The sequence below is a fragment of the Antechinus flavipes genome, chromosome 3 (genome assembly GCF_016432865.1).
Source record: "Antechinus flavipes isolate AdamAnt ecotype Samford, QLD, Australia chromosome 3, AdamAnt_v2, whole genome shotgun sequence".
Classification (NCBI taxonomy): Eukaryota; Metazoa; Chordata; class Mammalia; order Dasyuromorphia; family Dasyuridae; genus Antechinus; species Antechinus flavipes.
Genome location: NC_067400.1, coordinates 542,338,024 through 542,364,918, shown reverse-complemented (window position 1 = coordinate 542,364,918; position 26,895 = coordinate 542,338,024). Strand labels below are relative to the sequence as shown.

At 32.8% G+C, this 26,895-nt stretch overlaps 1 protein-coding gene across 5 annotated transcripts in view; it reads right to left on the bottom strand.

The window, feature by feature from the left end:
* Nucleotides 1-26,895, bottom strand: part of FNDC3A (fibronectin type III domain containing 3A) — a 189,947-nt gene that overhangs the window by 51,192 nt on the left and 111,860 nt on the right. For all 5 annotated transcript variants that reach the window (XM_051987347.1, XM_051987346.1, XM_051987348.1 and 2 more), the window contains 5 exons: nucleotides 16,407-16,483; nucleotides 8,436-8,673; nucleotides 6,772-7,041; nucleotides 3,679-3,737; nucleotides 391-548 (listed from right to left, as the gene is read on the bottom strand). In XM_051987347.1, the coding sequence (XP_051843307.1) occupies nucleotides 391-548; nucleotides 3,679-3,737; nucleotides 6,772-7,041; nucleotides 8,436-8,673; nucleotides 16,407-16,483 (802 nt within the window). The remainder of the gene's footprint in view (nucleotides 1-390; nucleotides 549-3,678; nucleotides 3,738-6,771; nucleotides 7,042-8,435; nucleotides 8,674-16,406; nucleotides 16,484-26,895) is intronic.

The window sequence follows — 26,895 nt, the reverse complement described above, 5'->3', positions numbered from 1 at the left end:
ATACAGATAAATGTAGACCATTAGATTTAAAATCAAATTTTCTTTTTTTCACACATCATGTCAATGTAAGAAAAATCTCAAAAACATTTCATATCTTTAGAATTCTCTATTTACTTGTGATTACTTTAATATAATGAGAACTATCAATGTAGAAATTGCTTCTACCACTATTGTTTGATTACTTGTCTGTGATTTAAAACTTAGAATGTTGAGGTACAAGTTAAGTGAATAGCCTGTGAACACACAACAGAATGTGTCAAATGCAGGACCTAAAGTCAGATATTACTGATTCTAAAACCTTTTCCCATTATGCCATGTGGCTCATCTTGTCAATTAATAGTTAGAAATTACTTTATATAGTAAGAGGGAGAAAGATAGAAAAATACCTACGCATAAACACTTTTATATTTCCCATCCTTTCCAGTATTTGAAACCAGAATTTCATAACCATATAGCTCTGGCACATTATTTTCTTCTGTTTCCCCATTAATGCTGCTGGAAGGAGGTGACCATGTAAGTACTACTCTTCTTGCTTGTATGTCTGATACCTGTTAAAATATAATATTTAGAAATTCTTTATAACATATATATGGTGGTTGAAATGTGACTCTATAAGTGTGCTGTGAAGAATTACAAAAGAAGTTTAAAACAGGCATTATTCCCTACACTTAATATAGAAAAGTTTATAATTTAATATGAAGGTAGAATTAAATGCAGGAAAAAGAAACACATCATATCTGTAAATATACATACATATTCACATAATAGTTCATCAGGAGAAATATGACCATTTAAAAATGATCATGGATACTGCTGAAAAGTCAGAAAGAATGTTCCAAGTTTGGGAACATTTAGAGCATATATTATAAGGACTATTGGTGCCATGGAATTAAGCAGATTCTCTGTTCATGCCTCCCCCAAATTATAATTTTTTTTCATTCTCAAGTTTAGAACATAATTACGTTTCATTTATTCAGCTTAGAAGAAAGGCCCAAAAACTGGTGCTGTCAAAATAGGAAATGGGAGATAAGAAAAAAAAAATATGAGAAACATGCCAGAAAGTAGATTATGTTAATGGTGGGGATATATTCTAAAGAGGAAAGGAGAGAGGTGGCAAAAAAGAGAGAGAAACAGATAACTTCTTGTTACTTCTGAGGGAACTAGAACAACAGGGATGATGGTAATTGTAATAGGCATAGAAAGAATGAGTTACTAGGAAGAATGAATTAGGGGCATGTGAAGATAAAAAATTTTAGGTGGGTTTAATTGTATGTGCACATGACATCTGCAATTTCTTCTGATGGCAAAAAAATATGGGACTTTCACCTTGTGGGAGAAAAAAACTTCATCACTTATTCTCATTTAAATTCAGCAAGTGTATCCATTAAATAGCTTACTATGTATAAAGGACATGTTAAGGAAAAGGTTCTTAAATACAATGAGGCCTTTTTTTCCTATATATATTTCAAGCTTTACCTTTAGTGGATGAAAATTTCAGACTAAAAATATTTGCTACAAAAATAAGAGCAAGTGTTCAATGATTCTTACCAGAGAATCATAATTTAGAGGTAGTCTGCCCTTAGAAGTTCATCTAATTTAACTTTCTCATTTATTGACAAGGAAATTGGGACCCAATGTTTCCAAGACAGTAAATGAGAGATCCAAGATCTAAATCTAATAACTATTTTTGCTCATTTGAGATCCTTTATTGTTAGTTAAAGATACTTGCAGCTATTATGTACAGATGATATTGCTAGGCTAATCTAAGTAAAGATTCAAACACTAATGCTGTTAAAGCCATCAGATTCCTTTTTGAGTAATAATACAGAAAAAAATATTGGTAGTATATGCTAATTTGCAGAAATATGCATGCTATATTTAGAGACTGCTAAACAAGCTTTAAAAAATAAAATTATTTAATGTAAATGAAAATTACTATATTCAATCCCAATCCTTGGAGACAATGAAAAAAACAGAGCTGTTGTGCCTCAGTGGACAGAACAGTGAGCTTTTTTCAGGCTTCTCAAAACATGGCATAATTGAAGGCAAATTGGTCACATAATAGGAACTCAGGAGACTCTAGGAACTAATCTTGTTCTACCACACATAGATTAATACCACTGCAGACTTGGGAGTTTTTCTCCTTATACTCTTTCCATTTTTACTTATTTTTAATGCTCCCAAAATGATTTTTTTTTTTTTTTTGGTGGGGAAAGAGGTTTTTTTTCCTTATTTGTTTTTTTGGCACAAAGTAAGGGGATTTAGCTTAAATGTGCACAACATTTTTTTAATCATGTGAATTCTGGTTTATTGCAATCCAGAAGTCTTTTTTCTACTATATCTATAAGTTTGATGATTTTTTTTGGTCTGTGTGAGTATGAGGTATACTTTGTAAACTTTTTATATTTTACATCTATAAGAAAATTTAAAAGCACTTTGTATTTCCAAGAAAAAAAATTATCAAATTGAATTTCAATGATCAGAACAGCTATATCTGTTAAAGATATTGCAACCATAAAATGGCTGAAAGCTACTACTTAAATATACGTGAAAATTTCCTTAAAATGCTCCATTTACATATTCATTAGCTAAGTGACAAATTTTCTTTTTCTAAAGCTTTGTTCATCTTTATCTAGACTCTTGAAAATATGACCTGAAGGATAAAACTGGATACCACTTACTGTTTTTCAGAACCCTATTCTCTCCTCTAATATTGCTAGTACCCTGCTGTAGGTCGTCTTCCTCATGTTTAGACTACTGCAAAAGGCTGCTGGGGGGTCTGCCAGCCACAAGTTTGTCCCCACTCCATTCCATTCTCCATTTAGCTGCCAAAACGATTTTTCAAAATTAAAGGTTTGACCATGCCATCTCCCTACTCAATAAATCTAGTGGCTTCCTAGCATTTCACTTCCAGCATTAAGAAATAACCTGCTGTTCAAAGCTCTTAACTAGTTCTCTTTTCCCTATCTTATACTCCTCTTTACTTTCTCAAGTCCCCCCAGTGCTTATCTGTATTCCATGATCCAATAACACCACAGTCCTGAAAGCTCTTCAAACAAGATCCTCTATCTCTAGTTGTTCCCATGCCCACAATGTTCTCCTTTCCTCATCTTTGCCTCTTAGCTTCCTTCAAGTCTCAAGCTAAAATCCTTCCTTATTCAAGAAGCCTTTCCCATTCCCCCTTAAAGTTACTGCCTTTCCTTAGAAACTTTACTCAATTTATCCTCGTGAGGGAGACTAGTTTACTTTGAATGTGAAGAGTATTTATGTTTGATCCTGGAAATGAGATGCACTAGAGTTCAGAGTTTATTTGTATGTATTTGTTTATTTCAGCTGTTTTCCTTTGTGTCCTCAACGCTTGGCACATATAGTAGGTGCTTAATAAAGGCTTGCTAATACATTGTATTTGTTTTTATATATGCATGTTTTTGTATCATTTATATATAATTGTAATTGTTTATATTTTAATTAGTCTGGAATTATTTCTAAAATAATAATTTTTGAATTACTTTAATAGTATTGTTTATAGACTAACACATCTTTAATAGTTATTTTGAAAATGATATTTGAATAGAAACCCCATAAATCTGTATATCGTTTATGTATAACAATTATTACCAGTTTGTATGTACAGAAAGGTAAGTGCTAAAAAATGAAGAATGTAGCAAAGTTACTTACCACTGGCTTGGTAATGCTAGAAAGAAGGGCTTCGAGTGCTTTTGTTTCTTCATTCTTTTCTTTAAAAGAAGTAAATAAAAAATTTAAAATATTTAAAAGGAATTGCAAAAATACAAATGTGACTTTTTTATAATGCAACTAATACCTAAAGTTTGTAAATTCAAGTTATTTCTCTTGAATTTCTACTTAACACTTTGCTATCAGCATTCTTTTGCTTTGGCTTAAACATCTCTGCCAATGTTCTTTCTGAAACAGTAAATAAAATTGAAAACTTTAAAGTCATCCTTTTTTTATGACCAAAGGTAAAAATTATATCTAAAAATAAATAGTGAAAATGTTGGCACTAAAATTAGACAAGTGAAATGTTACATATATATATCATGGCCGAAGGAACACTGTACTTTGTACTTATGAGATTCAAGTCCCTAATTTACTGAGAAGTTAGTAGCTGGACTACTGCATAACATTTTAATTATAGGGGCATAAGATGGGATTTATGACTCTATTAGGATATTAAATTCCATTTCTAACAGTGTAGACTGGTACTCTCTCTAAAGCTTAGGAATCTCAGAGTTTTCATGAGGTTATACAATGGGTATTTGTCACAAGTAGTACTTGATTTCAGATATTCCTGGCTCTGAGGCAGTAGATAGGGGAGTGCTTACTCAGTCAGGAAAGACTTCACACTTCAAGTTCTGTGGTCATGGTAAGTTCTAGCCATATCTTTCTAAAAAGATAAGTGTAATTCACTTCACTAGTATTAAAAGCCTTCACTATTCTTTCAGGAAACTGAAGTAGTGGGTTACCTACATTGACTCTTACAGTTTCCCAGAAGACTACAAACTAATAAGACTGGAACTGATGAAGAGAAAAATTATGAGAATTTAAAGTCATAGAATGCTTATGGTTATTCATGTGAGAGTACTGGAATTTCATGGTGGAAGAAGATAAAATCATATTTAAACTATCACATGAGACTAGAGGAAATAAGAAAGATAAGAGAAGCTACATTTTAATAAATCTTCTAAAGTTTATTTTTATTTCCCATTCCTTGTTCCAAACTAGTTGAGTTATTTGCTAATGCAATACAAATTAGGATAAAATGAATTGGGAAAAAGCTTTATTATATTATGATGCATGTTAAAACATTAATATCCTTTACTATTACTGTCTCATGCTGGCATTTAAAACAAGTTTTTAAAAATTTATAAAAAGGACACTAGTTTTTATTTCTCAATTATCATGGTCAAAAGGAATTACGTGCCTCAACGTTCCCCATGACACATTCAGGGTGCTATGTAAGGTAAAAATGATAGTGCCAGTTTAAAACTGAAAAGAGATAGGAAAAAGACCTATATGCACAAAAATATTTACAGCAACTCATTTTGTGATGGCAAAGAACTGGAAATTGAGGGGATGCTTATCAATTGAGGCATGAATGTACAAGCTGATTTAACAGAATACTGTGCTTTAAGAAATGATGGGTGAGGAGGGGTGTTCAGAGAAACATAAGACTGATGCAAAGTGAAGTGAGAACCAGATCATTGGGCATAGGAACAGCAATGCTGTAATGATAATCAATTACAAAATACTTGGCTATTTTGATCATTTTAATGATCCAAGACAGTTCCAAAGGACTTGTGATGAAAAAAATCCCACTCATCTTCAAAGAGAAATGATGAACTCAGGAGCAAACTTAAGTAACGTTTTTTTCACTTTGATTTTCTTATTTGTTTGTTTTTTTTTTTTTTTTGAAATATGGCTAATATGTAAATATGTTTTGCATGATTCCATGCAAAAGAAAAAAATATACACTGATGTAGAATGAGATTTTGGGACAATTTATAATTCCAGTCTGATTATAATTAATAGCATGCAAAGAGATAATAGCAACATGAAAATTACCTGAAAACTTTTGTACATTAGTTAAGAATGTGGAGGATTTTAAAACAGATATTATAGAGGATATATTTTATTCCACAAGCAATAAGGATCTGGACAAGTTCGGATATATCATATTTTATATAACCTTTATGGATAATTTCTGCTATGGATTTTGGGATCGTGTTGACAAAATACAGCCTCAATTAAATCTTTTACTTTCAAGATTCTGAAGATGAAAATATAGTTTGTAATACCACATAAAGTTATTATATTTTAAAACTAAGTTAATTGAAGCCTGCCTTATTTCAATCTTGTTTTCCTACACCAAATGTTTCTTGCATTTTGCAAGTAATTAGTAAATGTCTAAAAGCAACAAAAATAAAAACAGGAGGAAGAATAGCTAGAATATTTAGAACAAGAACTTCACAACAAATCATAAAATTATTCAAGACCAATAAGCTTATAGATAACTAACAAAAATAAAGAGGTCAAAAGTTCTTGAGTGCACAGTATATAAATAGGAATGTTTAATTTATTCTTTATTTATATAACATTCAGTAATATATAGGGATTAGTGCTCAAAATTTCCTTTAAAAAGAATAAGAAGTACTGTGTAGGAAAAAAAAAATCATTACTTTCCTCCTCCGTGGTTGGAAAAGGTCACATAAGAAGGAGAATTTAAAGGGGAGAAATCAGGAGAAGGTAGGGAAAACAGATTTTGTAAAGCTTTAAGAAAATATTACTTATAAGTATTAGCAGCAGATTATATCAAAGTATAAAATAAGGAATGAAATAGGTATAAGGGACTAATCAGAAGATTAGTATGGGCAGAAAAAAAGAAAAGTCAGGCTAAATTTAAGAGGTGAAATCAAAATCAGGGGTATGAAAATGACTATGAAGTCAAATATGGAATTTTGATTTGTGTCTGTTTTATCTGATTTTTCACTCAAATTTCTTGTGGACAGGCAACGAGCCATTTGAGAGAAATCATGTAAAGTTTCCCATGTAAAGTTTGACTCATACCATTGTCAAATAAGGTTAAACTATGCATTATCAAACCTGTGAAATACTAGGCTCCTAATCTATGAATTAATTTTGCCCCTGTAGAAATAAATACATTATTAGAATGAGATTTTACTATGTTAAATAAAAGGTGAGAAAAGGGAAAAACAATCAAATAGCAATGAGAAAACATCATATTTTGATTACCTTCTATTTCTGTATCCACTTGTGAGACAACTTTCCCTTTTCCTGCTTTATTCTTTGCTGATCCTGTGCTTAAGCCACCCATATTATGTCCTTTTATAAGTCCGTTATGTTCATTTGTAGGAGAAGGACATTTCTGAGGTGATGATGGGGGGCTACTCAATTTATCTTTTTGTGATCCCTGTCGATCTTTTAATTTTTTCTGTAAACGCTCATAGGTTTTACTAGATCTTTCATCTCTAAAGTTAGATCTACCATGTGTAGAGAGTGAATCTAGAAACAAGAAAAAACAAAAATTTAAATCACATTAAAAATACTTATAAAAGCAGAAAAAAAAGCATTTCACTAAATTTTACCATAAAAAGATAGATGAAAAATCATATCACCACAACCATAATTATAAATAAAATCTCTAAGAGCTATTTTAGAGATAAAATCAACAGGATTCACAAATGATTGATTGTAGAAAATAAGAAAGAAAAAAGAAACAAATGATTCTGAAAGTACAAGTCTGGGTAACTGAGAGGATAGTTAAATCACAAGAAAAAAAAGCAGGGAGAATTTTCAACTTAGAGTTCAGATTTGGATATGATAAATGTGAGGTGACTGTGGGACCACTAGATGCAAAATGGTAAATCTGGAATTATGAGAAGGGGTAAGGGTTAGAGATATTTGACTTGTTTACTATACAAAGGAGATAAATGAAATTGGGGAGCAGAGATAGAAGAATCTTTTGGGGCTTCCACATTCAGGGGCTCAGACAGGGAAGAGGATGCAGAACCCAAGACAGAGGAGTAATCTGTGCACTAAAGATTTATTGAATATGTGATCAGGGAACTCAAAGGAGATCACTGGTATCAAAAATGCAGGACCCAAGAATGATTGGAAAAGGCATGCGATTTGGCAATAAAGAAACCACGAGCAGCTTTTTCTTGCCATTTCTAAAGAATGTTTTTGTAAGAAATAATATTTCAAAGGCTAGAAGGCTTCAGTTAAAAAGCAAGTGGATTCAGCAAGTACTATAAGAAACCAAGATTACGCAAGAATATGATTTCTGGAATGTGTCCTTTTTTCAGAATCCTACTGTAGTATAATAACTCGGTAGAATGCAAACTCCTTGAGGACAGGGACAATTTCAATTTCTTTCTTATGTGCCTAAATACTTGAATTAAAACTGGATATTTCATTATAATGGGACTTTTACTTCTTTACATGAAATAGAAATAACTAATCTATCATTCCTCGAGTCTAACCCACTAATTTTTCATGCAGAAACACTATGCCCAAGGTCACACAGATAGTGGCAAAAATAACATTTGAACCCACTCTTCTTGAATTCAGATATGCATGGTTAGCTTTCAACTTTTATTTGTATTAGTCCTACCTTCATATCTGAATGGAGACATGCTTTTGCCAGCATCCTCACAGTGCTGAACTCAAAGTACTGGTAATAATGAAAATAACTATAATAGCTAAGAGCATTTTCATAGTTATAAAGTACTTATGAATCATATACAATGTACACTTGGGTAATGGATTGATGTGATATGCATGTAACTATACATATAACAATTTCCAAATGAAGGTAATAAAGAGATAGCATGAATATTCATCAATGAGAGGATATTTTTAAAAAGGAACTTGTAAACTTTCAAGTATATACTTACCTAGATCTCCATATACCTGTGAAGGATGATATTGTGGTATATACTGTGTTGCCATATCTCCAGTTCCTGTTACTGGTGAGTATATGTGACGGGGTGGTGGTGGCATCATAGCTGGAAGAGGAATGAAGCCAGGAAGAGGAGGATGGGGGGGTCTGTGTATCACTGCGTGCCCACCAGGGTGAAACTCCGGTGCTTGGGGAACCACAACAACTCTTCGAACACCATTGTCTTCAATAACCTTTTAAATTCCAAGAAAAGAAAAGGGATGAGTATTAGGTTATATATCTCCTTAATATCTGAACAGGTTCTTTAAAATATGCTATCACAGAAAATAAATATCTCTGAAGAACTAAGGATTATAGAAAAATTTCCACCATATATTCATAAAAATAATGTATTAAATACTTGTTTCATATAGCACTACGTAATGATCTCAAGATGCCTCCCTTAACTAAGGACAAGGCATTATACTAGGTACTAACAAATGAACTGTTCCTATAAATTAGCAATACTTATTTTTTCTTTAACTTTTTTTTTTTTTTTTTTTTGCTGAGGTAATTGGGATTAAGTGACTTGCCCAGGGTACACAGCTAGGAAGTATTAAGTGTCTGAGATCAAATTTGAACTCAGGTCCTCCTGATTTCAGGGATGGTACTCTATTCATTGTACCACCTAGCTGCCCCGCAATACTTATTTTTATGTCCTTCTTCTAACTGTAAAGGCAGAAGGTCAACTCTCTAGAACTACTATATCTTCCTTGTTAATCTTCTTCTCTCTAGTATTGTGTGCCTGCATTGCTAACCTCAAAGTTAACAATTAAAACCATTTCTCTACTTTTTGTCAAGTCTCTTATATTTGACTTTTCTAGATCAGCTTCATACTGCACTATGGAACAAATCAAAATTGCTACCATCTACTTTTCCTGCTTTTGCCTTCTTTGTCCTCTCATTTGTTCAAATGCTCTTTCACCTAGTCTTCTAATACTCAAAAGTTCTAGAGAAGAGACTCTGTTCTCAATGTTCAAAGTTATCACTTCTCCCTCATTCAAAAGCTTTAAAATCTTATATCCTCCCTAAAACCTTCCCAAGTCAATTACGAAAAGTTTCAATGATGTCCTCTGTGCTCAGTCTGAATGAGAAATACTTCCATAGTTGTTCTTCATCCATATAACTGAGTTGCCATTACCACTTCTTTCTTTCCTTTACTTCTTTTTTGCTGAGGCAATAGGGGTTAAGTGACTTGCCCAGGTCACATAGCTGGTAAGTATTAAGTGTCTAAGGCCAGATTTGAACTCAGGTCTTCCTAACTTCAGGACTGGTACTTTATCCACTGTGCTACCTGGCTGCCCCTGCTTATTTCTTAAAATGAACTTGAGAAATATTTTTGCTGTGTTTTTGGGAACTTTTATTTTGCTGTATGTATGTATGTATGTTGTCTTATAACAGATCTATTTAAAGTCATATAGTATCTATCCTAGGCAATGTGAAAACATTTTTAAGAGAGCAAGGCAGTTATGATGGTGACTTTTAAAAAAAGAAATTGTGTTAAAACACACCTTTATCTAAATTTATTTTATATGCATTTCTCATGTGTCTCTCCTACTATCTCCCCATTCCCAAATGAATGACAAAAAAATAAAGCCCTCATAAGCACAAATAACCCATCAAAACAAATTTTCCTTAAATCGTAAACCTCCCAAAATATATCTGTCTCTGCATTTTAAGTTCATCACTGGAAAATGCCACCTACATCCAGAGAGAGAACTATAGAGACTAAATGTGAGTCAAAGCATAGCATTATCACCTTAGTGTTGTTTGGTTGGTTATTTTTTCTTTTTCTTGTTTTTTTCTCTTTTTTTTCTGTTTTTTCTTGCACAACATGATAAATATAGAAATATGTTTAAAAGAACTGGACATATTTAACCTATATCGGATGGCTTGATGTCCTGGGGAAGGTGGAGATAAGGGAGGGGGAGATAAAAAAATTGAAACACAAAGTTTTACAAAAATAAATGTTGAAAAATATCTTAATTTGGAAAAATAAAATACTATTTTAAAAAAGTTCGTAAGGACCTTTTTTTTTTCTTTCTGGAAAGAGTAATCAATTCTTTTGTGTCAATGTAATATGATCAAAATGGTACTCAAATCTACATATGCTTTTTAAAAGTTTTCAGTAGTATTTTTTTTCCAATTATATGTAAAGATACTTTCCAACATTCTTTTTGTAAGATTTTGAGTTTCAATTTTTTTTCTCTCTCTTCAAGACAACAAGCAATCTGATACAGGTTATACATGTAAAATAACTTTAAACATATTTCCATAACAGTCATGCTGTGAAAGAAAAATCAGAAAAGGGAAAAACTATGATGAAGAAGCAAACAAAAATGAAATGTGAAAACAGCATGCTTCTATCTACATCTAGTAGTCCCCATAGTTTTTTCTTTGGATACAGATGGAATTTTCCATCTTAAGTCTAATGAAATTATCTTGCACTGATGAATTACTGAGAAGAACTAAGTTTATCACAGTTGATCACATAATCTTGCTATTACTGTACACAATGTTCTCCAGGTTTTATTTACTTTACTAGCATCAGTTCATCTAAATCTTTCCAGGCTTTTCTGAAATCAGTTTGTTTATCATTTCTTATAGAACAAGAAAATTCCATTACATTCTTCTACCATAACTTATTACTGATAGATATCCACTCAATTTTCAATTCCTTGCATAACTACATATGCTTCTTAATGAAGTTTTCACAGAAAGAGAATGACAAAAAAACCCAAACATTAGATAATACATACTTTTAAAGCTTGCACACTTGATCAATTACGTTTTCTTCAGGATTTCGTCTTGGAAGTTTATTGGCTAAAAATTTTAATTGTGATTACTTCCTATGCTTCTCCTCAATTAAAATTACCTTTAATCTAAATTTTGAGGTGAATTTTGGAGACTGTAGGTATGCACTATATTAGAAATAGAACAACAAAAATAAAGATTCTTTTCAATGAATTCATTTGTCTTCTGTGAAATATAAACATGATCAAGAAATAGAAAATTTTTTCTTGCCAGCAGATGAGATCAGATCAATCTACAGAGCACATGCACAAGAAAAGGTCATTTGAGTACAGAGGGTAAAGTGCTATTTACAGGCAAAGTCCATTAAGATGGTTTTCCTAAGAATTACAGTTTGGTAGCTAGATAAGATTTAAGATAAGAGCATAACATACATACACTGACAACTCTATAGCCTCTTTAGAGTATTAGAGGAGACCCAAGGTATATCAAAATATTCATACTAGTACCTTTTGTGGTGGCAAAAAAAAAAAAAAAAAAACAGACAAAATGGATGCTCATTCATATGAGAAAAGCTATAAAACTCTAGTATATTAATGTAAAGGGAAATCTGTGAGCAGTTATTTATTTAGCACTTTCTATGTATCAGGTATTGTGCTAAGTACATGTTGTGTGGTAGAAAATTATAAATTTAAGGAATTCTGAGAACGTATTTCTATGAATTAAGGAGGGCAAACAGAAATAAATATAACCAGAAAAACAATATTCTAAAAGAAGAGATAACTAAAAGGAATTCAAACTCTAAGCAACTGGAAAAATAGCAACAGTTATCATGGTCCTGGAGAATTGTTAATGAAACAAACTTATTTCTTTCCCAAAAAGAGGTGGAACACTATCTTTTAGTGCCTATCTTTCCCTTTTGTTGGGGAGATGATTGGAGCTCCACAAATGACTGATAGGAAAAAAAAGGCTCCAAATAAAACTTTTTCTTTCTTTCTTTCTTTCTTTTTTTGGGGGGAGGGAGAGAGAAATGCAATTAAAAACTTTTTTTATCAAATTTATTTTATTTGAAAAAACATAGTAAGAAAAAAAGAAAAACAGAAAAGCAACACAAACAAAATGCAACAAAAGAAAATGTTATGTGCCCAGTAGAACATCAGGCAGGATTCAAAATATATAGCAAATACCAATTTTAGAAATTATATATATTAGAAGAGATTATATTCATGGGTATCCATCTTTTCTTTATTTCCTTATGAATTGTTCTTTTGTTCTCTGCTATGCAACTTACTTGCTTTATTCTTTTTTCCCCTTTTTTATCCCCTTACTCCACCCCCAAGTAGGCTATAGTTAAGAAAGGATATATTTATACACACAGACACACACACATTATCTTCCTTTCATTCCCCTCACCACCCCTAAGCAAGCGACAGTTAAGAAAAGATTATTTATATATACATATGTAGATATATACATATATATATACAAAGTCAACCAAACACATACCATCCCACATACACACATTTCTTTTCCATTCCTGCCTAACTTTTCCATTAAATTCTAATCCTTAACTTGCCTTGCTATTTAATCTCCCCCACCCAGGGATCCCTCCCTTTCTTCTTCCCTTACCCCTTGCTTCCCAGTCTGCCATTCCTCCCCCCACTTATTTCTTTACAGATTTTGGAGGTACTATAATCTTCATGATATATATATCCATATATGTGTGTGTATATATATCTATGTGTGTGTGTGTGTGTGTGTGTGTGTGTGTATAGTATTGTCTACTGAACCCATAACCCATGTGAGTAGGTTTTCAGAATTATGAGCTCTCCTTCCCCCTCTAATGGCTGTGTCTATTTTTTCTCTGCACCTCATTTGTATAACATGATTACTATTTTTACCTTTACTCTGCCAATCTTTCTTTTAAGCTTAATGTAAATCTTAAATATAAAGTACACATTTTCCCCATGTGAAAAAAATAAACGATTTGTCCATGTTAAGTTCTTTAAAACTGGCCTTTCATATGGGCTCTTACATATTAAATTTTGATAAATTTGAAAGTGCATCAAATATCCATTTTTTCCTCATTCAAAATTATAATTTTGCTTGACATGATATTTTTGGCTACAGGTCTTCCTAGACTGAAACCCCAACTAGATGAACAGTCCAGGGGTGAAAATCTCTGTGATTCCTGCAGAGGCTCCAGCCACACCCAACCAGCCTGAGGGGGTCCCCACAGAGTGTTTCTGAGGAGTTTACTAGGAGATATCTGCACTTCACACAAGTTAATTCCTAGCCTGGTGGCTTTCTGAGAATCTTCTTGGGTTGTATCAGGAGATCCCTGTTCTGCCCCAAGCTTTCTTGATTTTTCACCAATTTATGTTTGTTCTGAGATACAAATTTGTTCTATTTGTAAGGAGAAATTGGGAGAGCTTGAAATTTACCAACCTATTTCACCATCTTCCCAGATTCTTTTCCAACCTTTTCTCTTTCATAAACTTCTTTATACTCTCTTAAAGCTCCTGAGACAATTACTACATGCCTCTAGCTGGCCCCCCACCTTTACAATATTCTTCAATAATCTTTCCACCTAATGCCTCGAACTTAAACTCTTTTACTTTCAAGATCAAAGATACAAAGGAGAGAAAATAATCAATCAACAAGTAATTATTAAGTATCTATTATATACTAGATACTGTATTGGGGATAAAAATTAAGTATATGCTGCCTTAAAAGAACCACTGGGATAAATTTGCAAACATAGAAATGAACATATAGTAATTTACGAAGGGAAAAGCTGGGGAGATTCAGGAAAAGATTACTCTTGAACTTATTTTCTTGAAAGAAAATAAGGATTTTTAAAAGTACAAATGAGTAGGAAATGGCTTTTTAGGCATATGGGACAGGTTCAAAAGCAACAAAATAGGTAATGAATATAGTAGGTTTATGGAGAGTGATAGGCATTAAATCTGGAATGATAAGGGAGATTTGATCCTGAAAACAACATGGAAGCATGAGAACTTTTAAACAAGCATTTCTGAACCTCTAGAGGATAGATGAGAAAGGGGAAAGACTTTAAGCCCGGTGGCTACAGGAGGCTGTTGTACAGTCCTGGCCAAAGATGATAAGGGTCAGAATTAGTATTGTGGTATGAGTGGAAACAAGGGATGTGTCAGAGAAATGTAGTCTTAATCATTTTCACTTGTGCTCCAAGTTCAAATTATGAGTTAATCTTTCTCCTACTCAATCATAATCCTACTGGTCCCCTTAATCTTGTTTTTTCCAGTTTCCTCCAGAAACCAGTCTTCTCTTCCTCTCTTTTTTTCAGTTTTATCAAAAAAAAATTTTTAACACTATTTTTTCTAATTATACGTAAAGACAAATTTTTAATATTCATTAAAAAATTTTGAATTTCAGATTTTCTTCTACTCCTCCTTCCCTTTCCCTTTCCTAAGATGGTAAATAATTTAAAGAAAGTTACATATGTACAATTATGTAAAGCACATGTCCATATTAAGTCATTTTGTGAAAGTAAAAAGAGACCAAAAGAAAAAACAAACAAAAAAATAAAGTGAAAATAATATGCTTCAATTTACTTTCAGATTCTATCAGTTCTTTCTCTATAAGAAGAGTATTTTTCTTCATGAGACCTTTGGAATTATCTTAGATCATTGTTTTGTTGAAAATATTCAAATCACTGATAGTTCTTCATTGTACAATATTGTTACTGTGTACGATGTTCTGGTTCTGCTTACTTCACTTTATATTAGTTCATTTAAGTCCAGGTTTTTCTGAAAGCATGCTGCTTGTTATTTCTTAAAGCACAAAAGTATGCTACTCCCAAATGATGGACATCCTCTCAATTTCTAATTCTTTTCTGGTTCAGAGAATACAAACAATTTAATGACTGTTCTTACATAATTCCAAACTGCTTTCAAGAGTAGCCCTCAAAGTCACTAAACTATGATAGTAGTTTTACCATGATTATTACTGTTGATTATTATCATAATGATAGTTAGGTCTAGTATCATTTATATATCACTTGCTATTTGCCAGACATGTGCTAAATGCTTTACAATTATTATCTTATTTGATCCACAAATAATGTATCAGTATACTTGTCTTTGTGCAGTTCCACTTGGACAATAAATTTACTATTTCTACCTTTTGTAATATTTGCCAATTTACTGGAAACAAAGGGAAACTATTTGCATTTCTCTTGCTATTAATAATATGAGGCAATATCTAAAATATCAATTTTTATGGGAAGAACAAAAACTTGTGAATTGTCTTTTTTTAAAAAAACAACTTAACAATTCTTATATTACATCAAAATTATATTCATTTCCAAATAAATGTGTTTGCCTTACTGGGGAAACACTATTTTAAAATACACATTATTTAAAAATAAATACAAACTTGTTAGTGGGGGAAAAAATACAAATTCACTGTCTGACATTACAAGGAGTCAAAAAAATAGTGCTACGTTTTAAGAATTAAGTTTTCAGAGTTTCATAAGAACATGATCAGTCTCAATAACCACACTTTAGTCTTTTCATAACAAAATAGGAAAATTTATAAAATAAAAACCTTAATATTCAAAAAATCACATTAAAGTATATATCACAGATTGGATACATGATTATTTTAAGAATATTCAGTTTTTTCTTCAATACATTAAATAAAAACCATCTAGCATGAAAAAACTATGAAATGCTCTGAAAAGATTTTTCTTCCTTGGTTTAGTATTAAAATCTAGTATTAACTTTGGGCAAAAGATTGGAAAACAAATGAACAACAGAGGTACAGTTTATTCAATTATTATTAAAGATAATAACACAACATTTGAAAACCAACATTCACAATCATCTTCCTAAATGTTAAAATCAAATGAATAATGTTTTCAGGGAGGAAAAATATATCTTAAAACAAGTGTATTAAATAATGCTTATTATAAAACTATAGATTTAGAATTGGAAGGAACCTTAGAGGTCAAGTAGACTAAAATAAGGTCCAGAGACAGTAACTGACTTGTCTAATGTCATCCAAATAAAAGCTGGCATGATTTAATAAACTAACATTTTTTTCAATAGACCCAAAGTTAAAACAAAGGTTTTTTTTGATGATTACTGTGCATGTGTATGTGCGTGTGTATGTAGAAATGTAATGTTCTTACCTGTGGAGCATATCCAGGAGGCACATAAATAGGAGGCACTGAACCATTTGGGGACATCATTGGAACCTGAGCAGGACCTAGATAGGTTACAAAAATATTATATCAACATTATCTTTTTAAATAAATTGAGGACTTAAAGTACAAAGGAAAACATCTAAATACGATAATAATACCTAAAATGACTATTAAAAGGGACCTAATTCTTACGTATAACTCATCACAAAAGTAAACTCTGGGATGTGATTATACAGTGGCTCCCTTTTGGCTGGGAAAAAATAAATTTTAATTATTTATGCTTGGTTTTAACTGACTCTTTAGAAAATTTCTCCTATGTTTGACTATAAAATTATATAAACAATCTGATTTCTACATTGACCATAGGGCTGCCTTTTTGGTTGTTGAAAAAGTGTTTATATTAGTGTTTGTTTTACAGTCAGAGTTTTGGGAGCAGAATAAAGCCAGATAGAGGACAAAAAAAAAAAAAAAAAAGTAGCAAAAACAGAAGCAGAATGAAATGCAAAAAAATCAGCAGGATTGATCTATAGAACACTAAGTAGTTTTGGAACTCTCTTTATGTGTGTCAGTCCCAAAGGGTAATGGTAATAATGAGGTCTGTACACAGGAATTGCTTTCTATAGGATCTGGGTGATCTTTTCATATTAAGGATAGCTAAATGCTCATATTTTTTGCTCAAGTTCTTTCATATCAAGTCTTATCTAGAAATGCATAAAACAAAAAGTTTTATTTTATAATTGTTTTATTTTATTTTGCAATTTAATAATGATTTATACTTTCTGGCATACTTTTAAAATATATTACTTCTTGGTACAATCCCCATTCTGAATCACTGCATTGTTGTGAAGGAAGGGCTACTTATATAGCTCAATGAAAGTATGAGTTATACTGGGCAGGATTACCCAAGGTAGGACAGGTCAGAGCAAAGAGTCTGACAAAAAAGGCAAGGGCAAAGCACTCCATTGTTTTTTCCCCAAAAAAATCAATGGACAATACACTAAAATGATAAAAGAAATGATATGGAATGATATGGAAAGATGAGCTCCTCACATCAATATAATATTGGGGAAGAATAGAAGGCAACTACAAGAAGCTATGAAGCAATTATGAAGGAGCTGGACCAAAATGAAAATGAAGCTCAGATATGAATGCAACTGATAAGGAACTATGAAACACTGCATAGAAATTTAAAAAGAAAGGAATGGGTGAATTTAATTCAGATAATCTTTACCTATACCTATATGCTATGGGTGAGAATTCTTTGTAAGAAACAGAATAGATCTCACACTGAGAAAAGCAGTACTAGAGTATGACAGAATGTTATCTGTTCAAATCTAGGACAAACCATTTAACATCACAGTAATACAATTCTATGTTCCAATGCCAGAAGTCAAAAGTGACCAATTCTGTGGAAGACCTACAACATCTCCTGGAAATAATACTCCAAAATTAAGTCACATTCATCATAAGGGATTGGAATGTTAAAGCAAGAAATCCAAAGATAATTGAAGTAACAGGCAAGTTAGGTCTTGGAATACAAAATAAAGTAGGGTCGAAACTAATAAGAGTTTTGTCAAGATGCCTTGCTGGTCATAACAAACACTTTTTTTTTTCAACAACTGAAAAGATGATTCTACATGTGGATATTACCATATGGTCAATGTAGAAATCAGACTATTTATATACTTTGCAGTCAAAGGTGGAAGAAGCTCTCTATACAGTCAGTTAAAACAAGACCTGGAGATGACTCATGGCTTCTTGTTGCAAATTCTGATTAAAACTGAAGAAAATAGTGAAAACCATAAGACTACAGAGTTATAATCTAAATAACACCTCTTATGAATATGAAGTAGTAGTGATGAATATTCAGGAAGCAGCAACAAAAACACATTCCAAAGAAAAAGAGCAAGAAAGCAAAATGGCTTTTATGATGAGGTTTGCACAAGATTAGAAGGGAAGCAACAAACTGGGAAAACATCTTCACAGTTAAAGGTTCTGATAAAGGCTTCATTTCCAAAATATATAGAGAACTGACTATAAATTTATAAGAAATCAAGCCATTCTCCAATTGATAAATGGTCATAGGGAAGACAGACAATTTTCAGATGATGAAATTGAAACTATTACCTCTCATATGAAAGAGTGTTCCAAATCATTATTGATCAGAGAAATGCAAATTAAAACAACTCTGAGATACCACTACACACCTGTCGGATTGGCTAAGATGACAGGAAAAAATAATGATGAATGTTGGAGGGGATGCGGGAAAACTGGGACACTGATGCATTGTTGGTGGAGTTGTGAACGAATCCAACCATTCTGGAGAGCAATCTGGAATTATGCCCCAAAAGTGATCAAACTGTGCATACCCTTTGATCCAGCAATATTACTTCTGGGTTTATATCCCAAAGAGATCTTAAAGGAGGGAAAGGGACCTGTATGTGCCAAAATGTTTGTAGCAGCCCTGTTTGTAGTAGCTAGAAACTGGAAAATGAATGGATGCCTATCAATTGGAGAATGGCTGGGTAAATTGTGGTATATGAATGTTATGGAATATTATTGTTCTGTAAGAAATGACCAGCAGGATGAATACAGAGAGGACTGATGAGACTTACATGAACTGATACTAAGTGAAATGAGCAGAACCAGGAGATCATTATACACTTTGACAACGATATTGTATGAGGATGTATTCTGATGGAAGTGGATTTCTTTGACAAAGAGACCTAACTCAGTTTCAATTGATCAATGATGGACAGAAGCAGCTACACCCAAAGAAAGAACACTGGGAAACGAATGTGAACTATCTGCATTTTTGTTTTTCTTCCCGGGTTATTTTTACCTTCTGAATCCAATTCTCCCTGTGCAACAAGAGAACTGTTCGGTTCTGCAAACATATATTGTATCTAGGATATACTGTAACATACCTAACATATATAGGACTGCTTGCCATCTAGGGGAGAGGGTGGAGGGAGGAAAGGGAAAAATCGGAACAGAAATGAGTGCAAGGGATAAAGTTGTAAAAAAATTACCCTGGCATGGATTCTGTCAATATAAAGTTATTATTAAAGAAAATAAAATATTTTTAAAAATAAATAAATAAATACAAAATAATGAGGTTTGCAAATAGCTGAGGAAAGGAAAGAAAATGATAAAGGAGGAAATGAAAGATACGCAGAATTCTGGAGAATAGCAAAAAAATTTCTTAGATACACAAAGTAAAGAAACAGAAGAAAAAATATTTTTTCTTCTTTAAGAGATCTTAAAGAAAATTAGAGCTATCAAAGAAATGTTTGTGCAAAAAGTGGTAATGTTAAAGGTCAAAAATGGTAGGGATTTTTACAGAAGCAGAAGAAATTAAGAGGAGGTTGCCATAATACACAAAAGTACTATGTAAGATAATCAATAACATTATAGATAACCATGATGATATGGTTATTGATCTAAAGTTAGATAAGGTGAAGAATTAACTCAATTTGGCTTTAGGAAGCATTAACAGGAAGATTAGTATAGATTATAGAATTCCAATTGATCTGTGAAAGTACTGCACTTCTGGGATTCTGGGAAGATGATGGAGTAGGTTGGTAATTTCAAGCTCTCCTGATTTCCCTCACAAATAGAACAAATTTGTGCCTCAGGGAGAACACAGAATTGTGAAAAATCAAAAAAACTTGGAGCAGAATAGGGGTCCTAGTACAATCCAAGAAGATTCTTAGAAAGCCACCAGGCTAGGGATTAACTTGTTTGAAGTGCAGACACCTCCCAGTAAGCTCCTCAGAAACACCCAGTGGGACCACTCAGGCTGGTTGGGTGTGGCTGGAGCCTCTGCAGGAACCATAGAAATTTTCCCCTCTGGACTGTTCACCTAGTTGGGGTTTGAGTCTAGGAAGACTGAGGGAACTTTAGCTAATTGGGAACAGAAGGCCAAGCACCTGGTGAGTGCAGTGGCAGTGGGGCAAAAGCATTGTTGGCTGTGGGCACTTGCAGACAGGTGGAGCTCATGGTTTGGGGTTCCAGATCAGAGGGGAGAGCTGAAGGGAGGTTTGAGGCACCAGCCCCCTCCTCCACGGTTAGAGGTGCTTGCATTAATACCTCTTATTTTAAAAAATAAATCGGCAAAGAAGAACCCCACCATTGAAAGATATTATGGTGTAATGCCGGAAAGATTAGAGTTTTAATATTCTATTTGAAAGGGAGAGATTTATTGGGACCAAATGGATCCATGGTTTGGTCCCAGGGCTGAATGAGACTATCATCTCCAAGAATCCAGCAGTGACTGAGTTCTCAATGACATATACATATGCACGTGGCTCCAAGTTACCAGGGGTAGACCCAGGCAGGGGTGGAGTCAGAGCACTGAGAGTTGAAATGGACTATCAATAAGGTTCTGATATTCTGATAAGTTGGGATCAAGAAGAACAATGACATGATGGGGGGCGGTACCACATATTCTGATAAGTAGGCAAGGTCTGGGATCATGATGTCTAAGATAGAAGGTCTTTCTCCTTATTTGGATCATGATGATTAGGAGGGGGGATGCTGCAACCAGGCAGAACAATTCAGGGAAATTGAGGAAGAACAATTAGGGAAATTGAGTCGGGACAATTAGAAAAACTGAGGTAGAACAGTAAAAGGGAACTGTGGCACAACAATGGGAACAGGGAGACATGGAAGAAGGGGTTCATCTTCAGAGTAGGACATTTTAGTATTATATGTATGTATGTATGTATATGAATACATATGTAAGCTTCTAAAATCTATAGAAGAACTTTAAAAAGACTTTAAAAATAAAATGAGAGGCACTGAGGAAAAACTAAAAGACTGAAGCAAACTAAAATAAAAATCATCAAAGAAAAATGAGAAGCATATGGGAAAAAGTTAACCAACTAGAAAAGGAGATACAGAGTCTCAAAGATGAAAATAATTCTTTGAAAATTAGAATTGGATAAGGGAAGTTATGAGGGACCAAGAAATAACAATATAAAGAATGAGAAAATAGAACAGAATAGAATAGAACATCTTACATGAAAAATGACAGATCTGGAGAAGAGATCAAGAGAAAACATAAGAATAATTGGACTGCCAGAAAGTTGTAACCAAAAAGAACCTTGCCACAATAATGCAGAAAATAATCCAAGAAAATTGTTCTGGAGTAATAGAATATGAGTGGAAAGAAGAAATAGAAAAAATCCACCAATCACCACCTCAAAAAGATCCTTTCTAAAAAACACACAGGTACATTTAATAGCCAAATTTCAAAACCTTCAAATCAAAGAGAAAATTTTGCAACAAACAAGAAATAAGCAATTCAAATATGCTGGAGCTATAATTAGAACGGTGTAAGACTTATCGGCAGCTATAATACAAGACCACAGGTCCTGGAACCACAAGCAAAAGAACTAGGCCTATAGCCAAAAATATCATATCCTGCAAAATTATCTATAATTTAATGAACTTGCAGATTTTTAGGACTTTCTATCAACCAAACCCTAGCTTCACAGAAAATTTAACACTTAAGAGCCAACATGAAGGGCCAATTTAGCTCTTAACATGGAGAAATTGTTTAAATATAGACAAATTGCTTTTTTTTTATATATATGGGAAATGTATACTTTATGTTTAAGATTCACATCAACAGTAGGGTAGCTCAAAAGGAAGACTGTCAGAGTAAAGGTAAAAATAGTAATCACATACAAATGAGGTGCAGAGAAAGAATAGACACAGAGGCATTAGAGGGGGGTGAAGGGCTCATAATTTTGAAAACCTACTCACATGGATTATAGGTTCAATAGGCTATATATATGCCATGAAGGATATAGCACCCTCCAAAATCAACAGCAGCATCACCACCATTGCTGTTGGCATGATCAACATCATCAGATTTTATATTTCATAAAAGACTTTCATTGACATTAAAGTTCAGCAAAATCCTTATAATTACTGTAGGCTTGCTATGGATGTAGATTTTAATAGATACTAATTGATGATACTCAAATGAATATGTGAAGTATAAGTTTCTTTTTTAATTTTTTTTTTTTAACAGCTTCAGCATCTGTCAAATCAAGTGACCTCAGTGGATCATTATTTCCAACTATTACAACTAAAAGAAAATATTTCTATTGTTTTTCCCCTTCTTTTTATCATCTGATCAATGTTTTAAATTCCTATTATAGGCTTCAATAAGTGTTTTTACTTTTCAAATGACAAATAATATTAACTATGTGGAATGATCATTTATGACAAATCGATGCATCCTTAAATAATTCTATCTTATCTGCATTTTGTTTATTATTAGAGTTGGTCATTATACAACCTATGGCTTCTTTTATTTATACAGAGAACTAATATTTGTACTGGAAATTTTAACCTCACTTTTAATAAATTAAGTATATTAGCTGTCTGTATTTCAATTATTCAAAATATTTCAATCATATCTCATAGTTGAAAAATAAAAACTTGCCAAAATTATTTTGCATTGTAATACAAATGCTTATCATGGAGCAATTTTTAGACTCATGTCCAAACATATAACTTTTTCTTTAAAATCTATTTTCTTTCCTCCAAATTTTTTTCAAACACTGCTTACCTTTGTTATAAACTAAATATTTGATAGAAATTTAAGTAATTACATACATATAATATTGTGTTTAGTATTTAATTCATTTATTTGTGATTTTGTGATTTTTTTTCACATGTGTACATGCGAGCATGCATGTATGTGATCAAATGCTATGAATGAATTTGCATAACACTTAGTTGGGCTATCATAATATTCTATTGTATTTGAGCTTTGGATATTACAATCTTACAAATTTGTACCTTGATAAAATGCTGCCCTCAACATGTCAGGAAATTTGGAAAACGCCAATAGTGGCCACTGGATTGGAAAAGATCAGTTTATACCCCAATCTTAAGAAAGGACAATGTCAAGAAATGTTCAAATTATCAAATGATTGAACTCATTTCACATGCCAGCAAGGTTATAGTTAAGTTTCTACAATGAAAACTTTGGCAATATGTGAACTGAGAAATACCATCAGAGCAGGCTTATTTTTTCTTTCTTTCTTTCTTTTTTTTAAGGGGAGAGGAGTCAAATTTTCTTTTTCTTCTTTTTTTGTATTAAAGCTTTTTATTTTTTAAAACATATGCATGGATAATTCTTTATCATTAACCCTTGCAAACCTTGTGTTCCAGTTTCCCCCTTTTCCTCCACCCCCTCCCCTAAATGGCAAGTAGTCCAATATATGTTAAACATGGTAGAAATATATGTTAAATCCAATATATACATATTGGATTTATATTTATACAATATCTTGCTGCACAAGAAAAAGCAAATAAAACTGGGGAAAAAATGAGAAAGAGATACTATGTTGTGATCCACACCCAGTTCCCATAGTCCTTTCTCTGGGTGTAGATGGTTCTCTTCATCATTGAACAATTGGAACTGGTTTGAATCATCTCATTGTTGAAAAGAGCCACATCCACCAGAGTTGATCACCGTATAATTTTCTTGTTGCTGTGTATAATGATCTCCTGGTTCTGCTCATTTCACTTAGTATCAGTTCATGTAAGTCTCACCAGTCCTCTCTGTATTCATCCTGCTGGTCATTTCTTACAGAACAATAATATTCCATAACATTCATATACCATAATTTATTCAGCCATTCCCCAACTGATAGGCATCCACTCAGTTTCCAGTTTCTTGCCACTACAAAGGACTGCCACAAACATTTTTGCACATACAGGTCCCTTTCCCTTCTTTAAAATCTCTTTGGAATATAAGCCCAGTAGAAACACTGCTGGATCAAAGGGTATGCACAGTTTCATAGCCCTTTGGTCATAGTTTCAAATTGTTCTCCAGAATGGTTGGATCCATCTATAATTCCACCAATAATGCATCAGTGTCCCAGTTTTCCCACATCCCTTCCAACATGTCATTATCTTTTCTTGTCATCTTAGCCAATCTGAGAGGTATATAGTGGTATCTTAGAGTTGTCTTCATTTGCATTTTGATCAATAATGATTTGGAACACCTTTTCATATGACTAGAAACAGTTTCAATTTCTTCATCTGAAAACTGTCTGTTTGTATCCTTTAACCATTTACCAATTGGAGAATGGCTTGATTTCTTATAAATTTGAGTCAATTTTCTATAAATTTTAGAAACGAGTAGGCTTGTTTTTTCAAAGAGGTAGAAGGACTAGTGACCAAATTACCAATGTTTGCTAGATTATGAAGACAGCAAGGGGCTTCCAGAAAACATTTCTTTCTGCTTCACTGATTACACTAAAGCTTTTGGCTATATGGCCACAATAAAATGTGACAAGTCCTCAAAGAGATAGAGTACCATATCATGTTACTTTTCTCTTGAAAAATGTGTATGTGGGTCAAGAAGCAACAATTAGAACTGAACAGGTAACAACTGATTGGTTTAAGATCATCACCTTATTTAACTTATATGCAGAGTATATCATGAGAAATGAATCAAAAGTGAGAATTAATGCTGTTGGGGAAAATATCAACAATCTCAGAAAATGTAGATGACACCACTCTGATTGCAGAAAGTGAAAAAGAGTTAAGAAGCCTCTTAATGAGGCTGAAGGAGCAGATTATAAAAACTGGCTTGAAACATAACAGAAAACAACAATAACAATAAATTAAGATCTTGGCAACTGATCCCATCACTTGCTGGCAAATATGGGGAGAAGAAACGGAAGCAGCGTCAGATTTTATATTCTTGGGCTTAAAGAACACTGCAGACGATGAAAGGAGTCATGAAAATAAGAAACTTGCTTCCTGGAAGTAAAGCATACTAAAAAGCAGCAGGACCTTGCCAACAAAAGTCTGCACAGGCAAACTATGGTTTTTCCAGTAGCAACTGTATGGTTTTGAGAGTTGGACTACGAGGAAAACAGCCTCCCAGAATCAACCCTTCAGAAATGTGGTGCTGGGAGAAGACTTTTGAGTCCCCAGGATAACAAGGAGGTCAAATCGGTCAAAACTTAAAAGAAATTAATTCAAGCTATTTATTGGAAACTCAAACACTGAAGCTGAATCTTAAATATTTTGGCCACATCATAAGACAAGACCCACTGAAAAACACTCTGATATCAGGAGACTGAAGGCAAAAGGCAAAAAGGATGGCAGAGGATGAGCTGGATAATTACATAAACAACAAATGTGAAGATTTCCAGAGATGGATGAGGAAAAAAGGGACTGCTGTGCTATGGTCCATGGGGTCATAGAGAGTTGAACAGGACTGAACAACAACAATGGGTACAATCTCCTGGATTATCTCACGGAATAAATTAATCAACTTTTCAACTTCCTAAGTTTCAGCTATCTTGAATAATATTTGGAAAACTTTTTCAACTTTAAATTTATTCGAACTTAAAATAATGAACTTAATTATTAGCTAAAACAAGCATTTTCAAATAAAAAGCTAAGTAGGAAAAAAAGGAATGAGAATGAAAATATAAACCAGCATCACCTACAGCTTGCTTTTCCTTTTAAGTATATTTTAGATACAAAATATAACTTTTAAAACTGCATTTTTTATCCTATTCTCCTGGGTATTTAAAAAAAAATGCTTCAATGACTCTCTTTACTTCTTATTTTTTGGATTTTTTTGGGGGGGGTGAATCCTGTTGCTATTCTGCCTTTTTTTCTTCCTGTGAACTATGGGGAAAAACAACAATTCTTTAAGACATATTTTTGTATCAATCTTCATTAGGGAAAGCAGTCTATGAATTTCTTTCTCTTTCCTTTGTTTAGGAATCAAAACCATAACTTTAGTATAATTTGGGAAGATTCTTTTTCTTTTCCTATTTTTGCCAATAATTTATGTAATGATGGAATTACTTACATATTTGATAGAAGTCATCTATTAATCTAACTGATACTTGAGCTTTTCTTTGGGAGTTGAATTATGTCATTCAATTTCTTTGTCTAACATTAGGTTTACTTTAAACTCTTTATTTCTTATTTTAATCTTGGTGTTTTATAATTTTTGTTTAAATCTATTCCAATTAAATTGTAATCTTTTCTTTAAAGTCCTTTTACTAAACAAATTCTTACTGAAATATGTTCAGTAAAGGATGAGTATTAAATTTATGCTTTCCTTTATCAGGTTTTTTATTCGAACCCCCAAATATGGCATATTTTAGTAAAGGTAGCATACCCCAATGAGAAATGATGCAAACTTCTTTATTCCTATTTAGTGATCACAAATGACCTATTATCTCTAACTTTTCTGAAATTCTTTCCAGGGCCTTAACTTCTTTCTGATTTATTTCTTGTTAGTTTTATCTAGGTCTTAAGGGCATACACTGAGGTCCTCATTTTAATCCTATCTTAATAGTTTCAAGTGTATTTCTTGAAAACTAGTATCTGGATTCTGTTTTCTAATGCATTCTATACTCTTTTTTTGAATAAGTTCATCTTAATCACGTCCACAGAATGAGAATTGTTAATT